Raw genomic sequence first — 16,464 nt, 5'->3', positions numbered from 1 at the left:
TCGTCGATCGGGCCTGCCAGATCCAAATGACTCGTTTAAATTTTGGCCGATACGAAAGGGGAGCCACCGTTTGGTTCCACATGTGTCCAAATTTTCGAAGGTAGTAAGTATAATTATTTACTTTGAGGATAGTGTTTCAAAATATATCTTGGTGTAATTTTTAAGAATTCTATAATATTTTGGTATTTATCCTCGTATAATATTACTACAAGAAGGATTTTTTGCCCCCGGTGATATACTGTACGGGGGTATTCTCTCCTAATAAGTAAGGGGCGGATCCAGCCTTCGCTAATAGGGGAGGGGGGCCGGAATTTTTTTCAGCCATATTTTCCCCGATCGGCCGCTCGAATACGATTTTTGCCGGGATTTTTTGTTTCTTTGAAGGGGTAGTCCTAATGGTCACTTTTTAGCTTTATTCTTATGAAACCTAAATGTATAATACCATATCCCTTATTTATATAATGCGAGCGCGAAGCGCGAGCTAAATTTTTTGGAATCTTATGTACTTTTTCCTAAAATTTTGAACATTCTGGGAACTGTTTGTTTTCCTGAAAAAAAGATGTGTATATGCAAGTTAATAATTACTACTAAGAGTGAGCAGAAATGAAGTGATGGAAAAGGTACCGTTAAATACTTGCTTGCAATTAGCCATGAAGACGTTATACATTTTTAAAAAAATCAAATAATGCGAGCGCGAAGCGCGAGCCGAAATTTTTTGACTTTTTTACCTAAGGAATGGAAATTCTTAGCACGTTTTGTAACTTAACAGAATAGGGTATATAATTAAACATGCGAGCACGAAGCGTGAGCAAAAAAGTTCGAGATTTAGACCTACTGAACAAGACACTCTATTCAATTAGCTTTGTAAATCATGAAAAGGATGAGTAAGTGGGGATCTTCCTTACATTATTAATGCGAGCGCAGAGCGCGAGCAGAAATTTTTTGTATACGTTTTGAACTGCTCGAAATTGTACCTGTTATGGACTGCTTGCATTTAGCCATGAAGACGTTACATATTTCAACATTCAAATATTGCGAGCGCGAAGCGCGAGCTGAAAAATTTTGACTTTTTTTACCTGAATAATGGAAATGCTAAGCACTTTTTGTAATCTTGGAAGGACTCTAAGTATATAAACTAAACTTTATTGATGCGAGCACGAAGCGCGAGCGGAAAAAAATTCTGGACACTCTATTCATGTTTTGTAAATCATGAATAGGATAAGTTATTTATCCGCGAGCAGACACTTTTTTATATTGTGATCTGAAACTGGATAATGATTTAAATAGAGAACAATCTGCGTATCTGAATTAACGTCTGTTTTAGATTTCGACCTAGAATTTGGGTATTCTAAGTACCTTTCCTATTATGAAAATCAATAAAGCGAGCGCAAAGCGCGAGCTAAAAATATATGATATTCCGATCTAACAAAGGGTCAATTTAAGCTCTGTATTGCACACACTTTGTGGGAAAATTGTGAATCGTGATGGATCACAGTTAAAAAAGAGCTGATGTATTTTATTATTATTTCCCTGAGTTTTTACACAGGAACGGGACATTCTATAAGGGCATTATGTCATCATAAGTAAATGATGACTATCTTCCTATTTCTCTTCCTAAGCGTGAGAGCGCGAAATCTGTTAATATTATGGCCTGAAAACTAGAAATTTAAAGCACTTTTGTAATTATGCATAAGATGCATGATATCTATCAATGCGAGCGGAAATTGCGAGCCGAAATTTTTGATAAACTGTCATCAAAGTAGTTTGATTTAGAATTAATATTGGGATATACATAACTCACTAATCAAAATTCTAGCGTGCAGCGCTAGCTGATACGTTTTGACAATCTGACCTGAATAGGGAACTTTTTGAGAACTTATGGAATACAGTAAAATAATAGGTACCTGACTAATCAAATTTTGCGAGCGCGCAGCGCAAGCAGTAAATGATAATATTCAGACCATAACACAGACATTTTTACAGAGCACTTTTTTAAAATCAAACAATTAATGAAAGTTCAATTTCCCTGCTGAAATATTTTTTGTACATTGACGTCAAAGTTTGATATTATCAAGCTCCATATTGAGCAAGATGTGCAAATCCTCTAAAAGACAATAAGAGCGCGAAGCGCGACCGAAAATTTTATATCCTAACAAACAGATTTTTCAAAAAATTATTTTCAAAGTCTTCCCCTCATGTTATTTTATTCAATCATGTTCCTCCTCTTATATGTTTCTTCTTTTTCCTCTCTTTTCCCTTTTCTTTTTTTCCTTTTTCCCTTTTTTCGTTTTTTTTTTTGCTCCGCCAATGGGGGGGGGGGCGGCCGCCCTCCATCCGCCTATGTAAGTGATGCGCTGGCCGGCGTGTGCGAGGATTTGTTTTATATCCCTTAAAATCACACCCTTCATGGTGTTTATATGGCTTAGGTCTTCTCTCAAATTTGCATCCCTAAATGGCAGGAAATGGCGTAGATCTATTATTTGCAACCCTCAATCATGGCGTAACAAATTAGCCTAAATGGCGTGAAGTTAGAGAGAGAAAAGGCTATATCCTAAACAGCGATTTACCAGCGAATGGTCCTGAAATGCAACTCTTTTTGCCAAAGACTTCGATGACGCCTGAGTGCCTGAAACGGGACCCTTTTCGACGCTTTTTCTGGACGCGGGTGCGTAGCCATGTGGAGATCGTGACCCCCCCCCCCGGGGTTTCACCCGCCAATACTAATTGTTAAGGGGTGCATTTTCAGAATATGGAAAATAATTGTTTAGGGTGCTTTTCGAGATCCCATGGTCATGCATGGTATCCACTCGTCAATGGAAGTGGCCCCGGGCATTTTCAACCATATAGCTCTTTCAAACCACACCCACATTGGTGAACAGAAACAGAAGATTTGAGAATCTTATAACGGGAATTTACGAATCATTATTAGTTTAGTTTTCTCCAACGATGTTGTAGGTCTATCCCTGTTCATCGATCAACGGTAGAATAGGGTAGCCTCGCTGCTCTCCTTCAGACAAAATTAGATGCATGACTTGTGTCGGCAGAAGGGGGTGTTTAAACAATATACGGTATAGGACACCCCTGATCTTGAGTCAAGCCCGATTCACAGTGCTTCCTTTAGTACGCCCATGCTATCGGGTGAATAAAGCGATATTGGTTTTAACTTTATGGCTGGCTTGAAATTGGAGCTACTCATGCAAGAAATAGGATTGGATTGGCGACTTGGGCGGGGTAAAGAACTGCCCCTGTGCTCATCAAAATCTCAAAAGTAGAAATAAGAATAAATGAATGAATGGATAAATAAATGAACATAAAACAATTAAAATACCTGATTAATTAAGTCCAACAATTTAGAGTGCCAAAAAGCACAGGGAATAAATAAATATAAACTAATGAATAAATAAATGCATAAATAAATAAACATAAAACAATTGAAAATACCTGATTGAGTCCAACAACGCGGGGTGCCAAAATAAGCACAGGGAATTCTCATTGACCAATGCACTCACACTTTTCAAGCACACCGACCCCCACTCCCCCTAAAAAAAGCGGGAAAAAGATGAGGAGTCTTTTACCCCCATTTTCAGATGTAGCAATTACTAGAAAATAAATCCAAGAATAATGAACAAGTGTATATACGGCCCCTAAATGATGTTATAGTAACCTGATAATAACAATATCGATAGCAGTAATATCGAAATTAAAGTAGCCTTTACCGTATATGTCACGGACGTTGGTCGTCGGTTTTCGTTGGGTACCGCAGCCCCATGCACCTCCAACATCTTGTGTAAATCTTGATCATGCACTCTATCTCTTGGGGCAACAAGTACCGGTACATCCTTTATAAAACATTCTCCTCTTGATTTTTTTACCCCCTCGCAAATTTTACCCTAAACACGTAGATTTTGAATTCCTATCGAAAATAGATACCCTGATCATTACGTGTAAATGCTTCCCCCCCCCCCGGGTTAAAATGACGACTAGAATATTACCTTTTGCTCCAGGGGTGTTTAACGGCGGATGACGATCGCACCTCACCACCAGACAAAATCCGGAATAAATCGGCGGGTAAACGAGCCGCCGATAAGTTCTGAGCTGTCGGTACCAATTCGACTATGATACCTGCGCGGCCATCGAGACTGCTCTGATAGCTAGGCTAGGCATGATAGGCCCGGATCGATGTAAACAAAATGTTGCTTGTATGGCCACGTGGAATGATCAGCAGTTTCTCTCGATCTGATTCTTACAGACGTTTTAATTGGATTGACTGGAGTAATTCTCAAGATAAGCCCGGCCCAGGATGTAGAGTATGGTAGGTCTCCTCGGCAATCCTGTATTTTACCCGGTACCCAGGGGATCGCACTCATTCGATGAACAAGGTTATGATATAATGGGGGATCGTAGCGTAGGTAGGCCTACGTGCAATTTGGCAGCCATAGGCCCTACTCACCTGACAAGCGTGAAGTATGGTCAAAATAATTCTCCGAATAAATAGTTAAAACAGAAATCAAGCACTTACCACGATTATATGGATGAAACTATTGATTAGACCTCATTTGGAGTATGCTCATGCAGTATGGAGTCCAAACATATTCAAGCAGCAATAGAAAATGTACAAAGAAGGGCCACTAAGTAGGTATGTGACAAAAAAAATGAAAATCCTCAAATCTCAATGAATTTGGTATCATTTGAAAGCCCTTAAAAAGACCTTTCAAATGATACCAAGAACTCAAATTTTCATCAAGAAATTATAAAGTTATTCCAGTTTAAGTCGCGCATATTTATCCAAATTTGTGGTCATTGTCTTAATGTAAAGTCAATGGAGTGCATAACCGATTTTTGTGACCATTTTGTGACCATTTTGATCCCAAGTCTTCAACGGGCTCTAACTTCTTTGTTTTTGAGCCCTTTGAAGTAATTTAGGTATCAATGGAAGGGTGAAAGAAAACTCAATTGATGTGTAATCATTTCACTTGGTAATTTTTCTTCTTATGTGTAAAATAATTTCTTTTAATTAATTAATTATGCAAATTACAATTACTCGCCTCTTTTTTTTGCCAAATGAAGGTGATAATGAGAGATAATTTGTATATAATTTAGTTGGCATCAAAACAGCATCATGTAGATAATTTCCTAAATGAATTTGTTTAAAGTATTGTTTTGTAATTTCTAATATATTTCTTTGTTTTTCTGATATAAATTACAATTAGCTCTTTCAACTTTAGTATTGTGTACATGTATGTATGGGGTCTTTTTTTTACAAATGAAAAATATCATTCCTTTTGTACATGTACTTTGTATGGTATAAAAATACAAGTGTGCTTTTCTGATGTATTTGATTGTTTCACCAATTCTTTATGTATTTTATTGTTTCAACAATTTGTTTATAGATGGATAATGTAGCTTTCATTTTGGAGACCGTAGGCATTCGATTACAATTTTTTTTAGGAAGGATGAGCAGCAGAGTCTGAGGGTGTAAAGATGTAGCATTGCATGTAATTCAAGTATCAAGAAGGAAACATAAAAATTAAGCTTTAATATATGCATTTCTTAGATATGTATGATTACAACAAAGGCCATGTTCGAGCACTCCTTTTTTAATGAAAAATAAGTTCATATTCTAGCGTGAAATCACTGCACATAAATAAAGCTCAGGGGTGGTATTCTGAGGTCATTTTATCTTTAAAATATTTTATTTTATCTCTTAAAATGAAATCGGTATTCTGAGATGACATTTTATCTCTCAGATAAAATTTACAATTTTATCTTGCGTATAAATTTTATCTTGCGTAACTTAATGATACGCAACAAAACAGTGCCTGCGTAGACAAAGGCATCGCGTATCTGGGTATTGCAACGCAGATGATGTACTTGCGCCCGAGATAGTTTGAAGAAAAAAATAAAATAAACTTAAAAGAGGGTAGGGGCTATTTTATCTCCGCGACGTTGATTTCACCAATATTTCTAGGTGAATTAACCCCAAATGTTGACATGAAAATGAAGAAAAATTATATATTTATTAAGAATAACACCTTAACGTTATTCCTGTACAATAAGAAAGTATTTCATAAGACTTGTCTTTACTAATATTGTCTTTGAAATGATGCTTGAAAAGATGCGATACAGACCTCGAAAAAAGATGAGAGCATTGTCCTTTTTGTTAAAAAGAAATCTCTGTAAAGACGCGCGAGCGTATAGTGCAAGCGTATTTGAAGTCAAAAATTAACGCAATCTCACTCCTTTGCCACACCTCCTTTTGGAATGGATTTTCATTGGTTGACTGACACGAAAGAGAGCTCTATAAAAGCGCGTTTCTAATTGGATATTGATTAAAAAGTAGGTGTGTCTTACAGAGATAAAATGAAGATAAAATGGTTCTCAGAATACCAATTTGGAGAGATTTTAAGGGCATTTTATCTCACTGATTTTAACGGAGATAAAATATTTTATTTTATCTGAGATAAAATGGATCTCAGAATACCACCCCTGAACAGCAACAAAAACAGGCATCAAAGCTCCAACACTCAAAACAAGAGAACAAAAGTGACACAAAAACTTATACAAATCCCATTCCCATTTCAACTTATGAACACAACCCCCCCCTGCACCCTTGAAAAAAAAAATAATTATAATAAAATAGAAAAAAAATGAATAACATAGAAAAAAAAATAGACAATAGAGCCATGTGGAAGTGAAATATTTCCTCTGAGAGTGAAAAATTAAACAACAAATTTTTTGCATTTTAATCATGGGCAGAAATTGGCCCCAAAGGTAGGGGGACGCTGGCATCGGCGGCGAAAGCCAACAATTTTAGGGGGGACCACCAAATTATTTTGATAATCAAAAAAATACACCAAAGGTTATCAACCAAAAATTATAGGGGGACGCAGAAAACTAAATTTGACAAGCAAAAAAAAAAGAAAAGAAAAAAAAAGGTTATCAAAAAAAAAAAAATTGAGGTGGGGGGATCGTCCCCCACCTCAAATTAAGGGCGGGGGGTACACTTCCCCCAGCTTTCGCCGCCTATGGATGCTGGCAACTCTGACAAGTTTAAAAAAAAAGTTTATCCCCAAACTGTTGTAAGGTCATTTTAACCCCAAAAAGTTTGACCAAAAAAAAAAAAATGTATTATTGTTACATGTCCCCCTATTATTTTGGTAGGGGGACATGTCCCCCTGGGATTTCCACCCATGAATTTAATTTTAGAAAAGTCAACATTGATATTCCACTGTCAAAAGCAAATCCAGTTTCCAAATGAAACGATAATCAACCACCTAGACTCTTGACTTGAGTCACATAACCTTGGGATGATAAAATCTTTCTGTGACAAATGTATGTATTAAAATCAATATCAGAATAATTATCTACGGTATAATGACAGAGATTTCCCAAAAAAGGCACAACATAATCATCAAGTAAGCAATTTACGATCTAGTTCAATCCAGCATGAACGACTCACTATCGACCGCTCCCATCACCCTGCCAACCGCAGGCGCATCGGGCAGCTCGACTGCCGAGAGACCGGCTGTGACAAGGGTAGCTGGCATCTCTTATATCTGGACTGCGCAACGTCAGAATCGCGTAAGTTTGGATTTTTTGATAATTCAAATATATTTCCAGTCAAATTGTATACCTAATCGGATTCTTGTTTTACTTACCATAAAAAAATTTCGAACATTTACGCGTCCAAAAATTTGATGAACTTTCAAGCTCCGATATCCACACTTTACAGGCGAGTATCCACATTGAAACTTATATGTACAGAAAGAGCACATCTTCAGCTGTCTGTTAAAAGGCACGAGATTGCACCTACTATGTGCGCATGCGCATTAAAGGGCAAGTCCAAGAAAAGGTCACCCTAGAAGGCAAAATTTCATCTTTAATTTAAGAAGTTATCTTTGGTGGAGTAAGAAAGCCTAAATGTTGAATTTTAAAATTTCATTAAGAAAAATGTGATAATATGCATATTCATGCTGATTTGGGGCACCTAATTTGCATAATTGGTAAAATGGGCGTTACGTATGGGACAATTATAAAAACTCATAGAAAATAAAAACAAAACTTGTGAGATTTAGTCATAGGTGGGACATGGACCCCCTAACATCTTAATACTTATGAGGGAAAAAAAGTGGTGTCATCTAATTAATTATGCAAATTAGGTCTTGTCCAAGGATGGAATGTCCCATACGTAACATTTTGAGGATGTTTTTTTAAGTTATTTCTCATAATACAATACTTGTATTGTTGCATCTCTGGGAAGTTCTAATTTATAAATTATGAAAATGTTATACCACAAAAAGTTTCAAAAATAGAGTTTACTTTTTAATTAAAAGTTAATTAAAAAATTGTTACGTATGGGACAACATGTTACGTATGGGACATTTACACACAATGTCAATGGGGAGGTTTGTGTACAAAGTGAATGGAGAAAAACAAATTTCAAGAGTGCTCTAAATAGTGATTATTTACCTTTTCTTTAGTTTTTGAAGACTGATTTGTTATAAATACTGATTAATGAAAACAACTGAAGCGAAAAAATTGTGAAAATGGAAAAATATGAAAAAATAAAAAACAATAGAAATACATAAGAAATTCATGAAACCATGAAAAACAAGAAAAAAAAATGTTGAAATGGCTAATTTCCTTTTCAGTCATATCAAATATGTCTCAATAGAACATTTGAAAAGACAGAAACTCTTTGGTTATTTCCATATTTTAAATTATTTCAATTTTTTTAATTATGGGGAATATTGTGTACGTTCTCTATGGGGACAAAATGTCCCATACGTAACTGTCCCATACGTAACATGTCATTAATTTGTTTAATTAGAATCTGTAATTAGAGGGATTTGACTTATGACATGAAACTTGCCTTAGATATACTAGAGTATTGTGACTTCTATCACTTTAAGTTACAAGTTGTCAAATGAAATACTTTCAGAGAATTCTCAACTTGAAAAAAATGTTTTAAAAATTGTCTTTTTTCTGCGTCCCATACGTAACGGCCCATCTTTTCTCTCTAAAAGGTCAAGGTCATATGTCACCATTTTTCCCATGATTATTCTTCTCCTAGATGTCTACCATCATGAGGGTATTCAATCGAATAAAAGTCAATTAACACTATTTTTCAGGTCATTGAAGCCTCTGAAATGTCCCATACGTAACGCGCGCGAATTCTTGGACTTGCCCTAAACCCCTTTTTCAATGAGCCGCCCAGACAGAGGCGATGCCACTCGCAGCAAAACCCGCGCGAAAACTGTGCCACCAAAACCAGCGCTCGCGATGCCCCGTATTCGCACATAGCTACACTAAGTTGGTACCTGAGCAGGTTAAGAACCTCCCATATGAACAAAGATTGATTCAACTAAAACTTCCTACATTAGCTTATCGCCGTGCGCGAGGAGACATGATCGTAACATACAAGTTATTTCACAGGTATGACCAGGAAGTAGTGCCAGATTTGGGACAGGTGCAGGGGCCTACCAGGGGTCATGATAAAAAATTGTACATTCCGAGGTCAGTAACTGAGAAACGTAAGAATTCCTTTTATATAAGAATGAGGAAACCTTGGAATAGCCTAAGTAATGAATTAGTAAATGCACCCAGTGTCCACAGCTTCGAGAATGGATTGGATAAATATTGGAGATGTGAACCTGTGAAGTTCAAGTTTGATGCTGACCCACCAGGACATGACCCGGCCAACCTAAAAAGGAGACAGAATTTGGAACTGAATATAGAGTCTTAGACTGCGTTCAGAAGCATCCATAGGTATCCATAGGTAGGAAGGAGTGGCAGTTTTTCTGACATCTGGGCACAGACTGGAACCTCAAAAAACAAAAAGTTCTCTCCTACCCAGAGCTACATGTACCAAGTCTCACGCATTGTGCGTGAGACTCACGCATTCAGAGTCCGTCTCACGATCTAACGCATGGCACCCATTTTTCTCATGAATCGGGACCCGACAGAAAAAAAAAGAAAAAGTAGCATTATTCGCCAGATTATACGACTAGCTGACCGCCTTCGCCTCTAGCCCGGCACGCGAGACGAATCGAGAGTGCAGTCAGCGCACAGCTAGTACGTAATACGATGAATCGCGTGCGTGCATATCGCATCGCATGGTTTTGAAGCCCATATCTCATGCACGCGTGCGCCTTTTCGCAACGTACGTACGAGTGTAATGGCCGCGCGCGCACAGAGACGTCGAGTCATGAAAATCTCACACATAACATTTTTTTGAACTTGGCATCTCTGTCTACCCCCGTCTCGATCGGCCATTTTGTTACAATTCATAACAAAAATGGCCAATCGAGACGGGGGTAGAAGGAGAGAACAATGTTATATCATAACCTTGTTCATTGAATGAGTGGTTTGGATAGGCTCCACTACACTTCACTACTGCTACCCTCCGCTCCAGATCCGAATGGGTGGAGTGCAATGGAGCCTATCCGAACCCTTGCCTGAGGTACATGGACATCTGAATTCATTAATTTCAGTGCAGTCATGCCTTACTTTGGTGCAAATAAAAATTTACGTCACTGCAAATAATACCTCTTGATCATCCAAGCGATAGTACCTTAACTGCCACATAAATCAGTCGAGGCGCACGGCCAATATGGGAGACTCTTGCTCTCTTCAATGTGGGATACAATCTCCCATATTCAAGACTTGCTTTGCAAGAGAACAAAAACAACAAAAGTGCAATTTCTTCCACCCAAAATTTTTTCTCACTAAGGTCAGAAGCTCATTTGTTTTGTGTGTGGATGAGAACAAAAATCCTTATCAAAACCAAAGTTGACTGTAAATTTAAAGTAGACGGTGAAAAGTGGTAATTTTTCATGAGGAATTTGGTATCACATTTTGATTTGCCACCAAGGTAAGCCTTTTGCAGCAAATGTAGACAAATTTTATAAACAAAGGAAATTAGTCTCTCAAAGTGGAGACTGTCTCTGAAATGGGATACCCAAATTCTTTACAAAAGTCTCTGATATTGGAGATAATCTCTCTCATGGGAGAAAGTCTCCCATATTGGCCATGCGCCTCTACTGTAAATGTGGTATCAAATTATTTGGGGTTTGTGAGGTGTCATACTGTCAAGCTTTTTTTTACTTACAGGCTTTAGATTGTAAGATTTTATCGACTCTACCAACCCCCTCTCGGGGAATGAGAGAACAAACATTACAATACATGAATACAAAAGCACAAGTGATAATACAAAAACATAAGTGATAATATATGTACAACATGTACGTGAAAATAAAAGAACATATTTACAAGTCAAGGCGTTTAGGGCGTTTGACTACCCTACAACTACGTGTACACACATTCTGATCTAGATCTACTTTACTTTCTATAAAAACTACTGTCTTCTTTGGTATTGAAAAATGCAATAAAATTATTCTGACAACTTTTTTCTATTTTTTTTTAAGTGGCAAGCATTATTTGAATTAAATAGCTTAGCCATGTGCAATGCATTTGGTCTACTGGCCGCTAGATTACTTGGTAAATGTAATGAAATTCATCTCCTATGTCTGCATGTGAACATAGAGTACAATACAGTTCATCTGTCAGGCTTGCATCAAACCTTCACTTATTACAGGCAATCCATCTGAATTTTATAGTAACAAAGTCTTTCTTACACAGGATCTGTAAATACTTTTCAAACTTCAAAGTATCCTTAAACATTCTATAGTATGTACAAATTCTATTTGACCATTTGTCTGCCCGCCACTCTTGAGTATTTAAATAAAATCTAACTTTAGCAGTGTGTGAAATGCATGTAGCACTTAATCCATTCCCCTGTGCTAACCACACCCTAGTCCTGCGTAAAATAATAAAAAACTGAACAACCGTACAGTAAAACAGGTAAAACAAGATGATAAATGTAAAGTTCTACATGTACATTGTAAACAAAATTCTCTGAAGTTTAATGTCTGACATAAAGCTGAAGAATGTGTACATGTAGTTACTTGTCGTACCTACTACAGTGTACATACTTTGTGTTTGTCTAGATGCATTGAGTGTTGAAAAGAATTGGCCTTAAATGGCTTTGTTATTAATCAAGAAATTCAACCAAATCCGTATACATTAACCTAAATCTTATTTGACAACTTGGGAAATACGGAAAGAGGGGAATGATTACCTGTAATTTTATCAAGATCTATGCATATACTACTATAGGTATATTTTTCTTAATATGGTCTTCCACCTTTTTTTGGTCTCTCTTTCAGTTCAACTGATGATGTCACACCAAGAGCAGTACACTCACACATGAGATGAATTGGAAGAATATTGTTCCTTTATTACTAGGACTGCTCACTGGAGTACTTTCAGCCATCAGTCTGTTGCAGTACCAGGCATTGGTCATGCCAAGCATCGCACCCGATCCCGAATACTCATTGGGAGGGACCACCTTCTACTTTGTATCGCTCCTCAAGAGGAGAGACTCGGAGAAGACGAAGCAGAAAGATGATGGCAGAATCAATGATGACAGAATAGAAAAGTGGCTCAGTCATGAAGGAAATGAGAATATGGGTAGGACAAAGCGTGAGAGTGCGGAGGGTGGGGAAAACAAGAAGGAAGCGACGGAACTCCATGCAGACTTAAAGGATATAGGCTCAGGAAATGCTTTTGATACTTCCCTCGATGCTCAACCTTCCAAGGACAAGACAAAGATCCTCTGCATGGTTGCACTTGCAGGACTGGACGTTGCAAGCTATGCCACGTACAGCACAACCCTACAGGATACATGGGGGAAACACTGTAGCAAGGTTCTGTTTGTTAGCGACAGGTCCATCAGAGTGCAAGCAAACATTCTTCGGACAGACCTTAAACCTGGGGAATCTCACTCTTGGTCAAGGACTAAGATCCTGCTGAAGGAGGCCTATAGTTTTGTAGAAGAGTTTGATTGGTTTGTCAAAGTGCCATATGATGGATTTGTGGTCTTAGAGAACCTTAGACATCTCGTACAGCTACATCAAACTAACATCCTGGGTTACATCGGCCAAGTTTTCGAGGGACCCGGTACAGACGGCTCTGTCTTTGTCCTGAGCCGCTATGCAATGGAACTAATAGTGCCTACCCTAATCACCTGCACCCCTAAATTCCTGCAAGGTTTTGATGATGGTGAGGTGTTGGAATCCTGCTTCAGGAACACTGATGTGATCTCCTTGACAGATGGACGTGACCAATCTGGTATTTTCAGATTCCAGATGAAGGTCCCTGAATTGGAACTACCTCATCTTGCTACCAGCCGTATGCAGTGGAACTTGAAATACATTGAACACCCAGAAAGACAGGTGGGCCTAGGAACAAAATGAGTCTGAATGAAAATTTACAGCTTTAAATTCGGAAAAGTGATCTAGGCATTCATGTATTGTCCATCTAGTTCCTTTTTTTGTGTGTGTTATAGCTGAATTTCCCATTCCTGAAAGCTTATCCCTCATATTCAGCAAAATATTCACTTGTCAGTTGAAAAGGGAAAAGAGGGCAAATTAAAACATTTTAACAGAGCTAATGGACCATTTCCTAGTTGTCAAGCACTTTTGGTTGAATAATTGATATGTGAAATTCTTCATTGTCATTGGATGACTTGGCTTTGATTACACATGAAATTGTGTAAACAGTAGAATATGGTATTAGACTAAAAAGTGAAATTATACATTATTTTCCCTTGGCGCCCCAAATCTGTTAAGAGTTCAGAACCACTTTACATTTATACTTTATAGGGGTCATCGTGCTTCCGAATGAACCAACAATGATTCCTGTATTAAGCTCATGGATACATTCGGTCAGATGCATGAAAGTAGCAATTGCTTTTGCTTGGCTTCTGCCTGATTGGTATGCACAGAAATTAGCAAGCAAATGCTTTTGTAATAAGTTCAAGCAATCTATTCTATTTGCACTCCTTAAAGGGGAATGAAACCTTTGGAACAAATAGGCTTGTGTAGACACAGAAAAATCAAAGAATAAGAATAAAGAAAGTTTGAGAAAAATCGGACAAATAATGAGAAAGTTATGAGCATTTGAATATTGCAATCACTAATGCTATGGAGATCCTCCCATTGGCAATGTGACAAGGATGTGTGATGTCACTGATGAACAACTTTCCCTTTGGTGGACTATAAAATACCCTCAAAATGTCTCTTTTTGCTTTTTCTTACGATGATACAAACTCTTTATCCATTATGTATTCTTAAAAAATATGTATTACATGCCCTCATGTAGAAAGAACACATGATCTATGGATAGATGTGATAAAAGAGGCAATTCAAGTGAAATATATACTAAAGTAATGGGGAGAGTTGTTCATCAGTGACATCACACATCTTTGTCGCATTGCCAATTTGCTATCTCCATAGCAATAGTGATCGCAATATTCAAATGCTCATAACTTTCTCATTATTTGTCCGATTTTTCTCAAACTTTTGTTGATCTGTTTCTTTGATTTTTCTGTTTTCACACAAGCTATCTTGTTCCAATGGTTTCATTCTCCTTTAACGATTAAGCCATTGCGAAAAAGTGTATGCATAAAGTGAACATTTTACTCGTGCATTTAAGCACTTGCTTGGGTTTTTTTCAAGCTCCGTCAGAGCAGCTTGAGCGTTTGCTTGATCAGGGCATTCGCGTTTTTAATCATGTTTATGCACCTGCAGCCTGTTGCATAAAACTTTTTACCCGAGAAAACTCCTGTAAAACCTGAAAACTAAGATTAGTCTGATTTCTGCCATTGACTTTAACACAGGGCAAAAATTCAGGTAAAAATACCTGAGTTTTCTCAGGTAAAAAGTTTTATGCAACAGGCCCCATGATTGGCGAGCAGTTGCTTACCAGCAATTGCTACTTTTTATGCATTTGACCCATTGCCACTTGAAGACATTGCACACCTGTGGGTGGTCTAACATGAAAACATTTGTCAGTTGCACAGAAAAAATTACAGTTGCCCTGGAAATTGAAAAAGAATCCCCATTCATTGCGGTGTTAAAGCTTATCCAATGTAGCATATTTAGGCAGTTAAGTTGTGAAAGGTAGCCCCCAAAATAAAATAATTTCATTTTTTTTGTCTGGTCCATCGCACATAAACTTTCCATGTGTAAATGTATATCTTCCCAGACAATTTTCCTCCCACTATAAATAGACCCGATGTCCTTTCCCACTTACCAGATTTTATAACAAATGATACCTTTTTTGAGATGAACTTGTTTTATCATCTTTCTTTTCAGGATGAGAGTTGTTGTGAGGAGTATCCAGTCACTTTCCATGCTGTTGATTTTAAAGAGATGTACACGTTGGAATATGCGATTTATCATCTCCGACCCTTTGGCATAGGCAACTATATGTGCCCCTCTACCGGTGGACTGAGGTGATCGCTGCAACCTTTGACCTTTCATGACCAGAACAATAGAACTTGGGGGCTGCAGGTTAGTGGATATGTGCTGACAGAGTATGACGAGGGCCAGGATTTGATTGCTATAGGAAAATATGTGAGTTTTCACACAGGTGTAATAAGGTATGATACAAACTGTGAGCCTCTCTACGGGATCACTAATCTGATGATAAAGCGGTCTGTAGTGGAATATTTTTTCATAGTGTGTTTATTTAAATGCAGAATATTTTTGTTGAGAAAATTATTTTTAATACCACACCTTTTTGCCTGGGAGGCATTTTGTGTAAATACTTTCATGTCGAGCAAAGTCTGTTCTGTTTAAAATCTGTTAGTTTCATGTACAGTGTACCTCAGTAAGACTATAGAGTCAGACACTTGTGTTGGCAAACTTGTCAGACTGCAAATGTTAAACTCTCCTGTTGAGGTGCTCAAAGTATAATTGAACTCTTACCACTCATGTCTACAACTCTCCAATGGTCACATTGAAAGCAATAAGGGTGGAGAATGAACAGTTTTCCACACATGTCGCGGATAAATTGTTGCCACATTTGGTGATTAATATCTCATTTTAAGCTAGAACTATAGGCCAAATATATTAAATTAGTAAAATTAAACCTTGTTAATGAATTAGTGTAATTAATATGCATACAATAACAGATAATTTGTTTCTGTTATGGATTCAAGTATTGATGTTACAAGATTGAAAATGCTAAATACTAGAGTGATCCAATGAACATGTAGCTTGAACTTATGACACCATTTTTTGTGGAGCAGGTCCAATTTTGGAGAAAAAAAACTCATTCGAGAAATCATATTTACATGGATGTCAATGTATTGATTAGCAGTTAATGAGCCATTTAAAAAGGAAAACAAAGGTATTTTGGGACTTACTACTTTTTCATTATTAAATACCTATAACATAAACATTTAAAAAATAATAATTTGACCCTTTTTTTTGCGAAATTGAACCACTTTTTGACTTGTGACCCCAATTTTTTTTTCCACAAGTATGGATTATTTTCTACCAGCTACAAATTTACATTATGGTAGAGTTGACAGGAAAAAGAGATATATTATACACA

At 37.3% G+C, this 16,464-nt stretch overlaps 1 protein-coding gene across 4 annotated transcripts; it reads left to right on the top strand.

Moving 5' to 3' along the window:
- Positions 1–15: 15 nt before the first annotated feature.
- LOC121426142 (glycoprotein-N-acetylgalactosamine 3-beta-galactosyltransferase 1-like) lies at positions 16–16,212 on the top strand. 4 transcript variants are annotated; one of them, XM_041622319.1, is made up of 3 exons: positions 16–103; positions 12,228–13,295; positions 15,219–16,212. In XM_041622319.1, the coding sequence occupies exons 2-3, from the start codon at positions 12,273–12,275 to the stop codon at positions 15,360–15,362; spliced, it is 1,167 nt and encodes a 388-aa protein (XP_041478253.1). In that variant the 5' UTR covers positions 16–103; positions 12,228–12,272; the 3' UTR covers positions 15,363–16,212. The 4 variants fall into 4 exon arrangements, with proteins under 4 accessions (XP_041478253.1, XP_041478251.1, XP_041478250.1 ...); XM_041622317.1 differs by lacking the exon at positions 16–103 and adding an exon at positions 4,000–4,316; XM_041622316.1 differs by lacking the exon at positions 16–103 and adding an exon at positions 4,001–4,312.
- The last annotated feature ends 252 nt before the right edge of the window (positions 16,213–16,464 follow it).

Source organism: Lytechinus variegatus, chromosome 13 (genome assembly GCF_018143015.1).
Source record: "Lytechinus variegatus isolate NC3 chromosome 13, Lvar_3.0, whole genome shotgun sequence".
NCBI classification, from domain to species: domain Eukaryota; kingdom Metazoa; phylum Echinodermata; class Echinoidea; order Temnopleuroida; family Toxopneustidae; genus Lytechinus; species Lytechinus variegatus.
The sequence above is the reverse complement of the archived record's forward strand: the minus strand, read 5'-3'. Positions and strand labels throughout refer to the sequence as shown.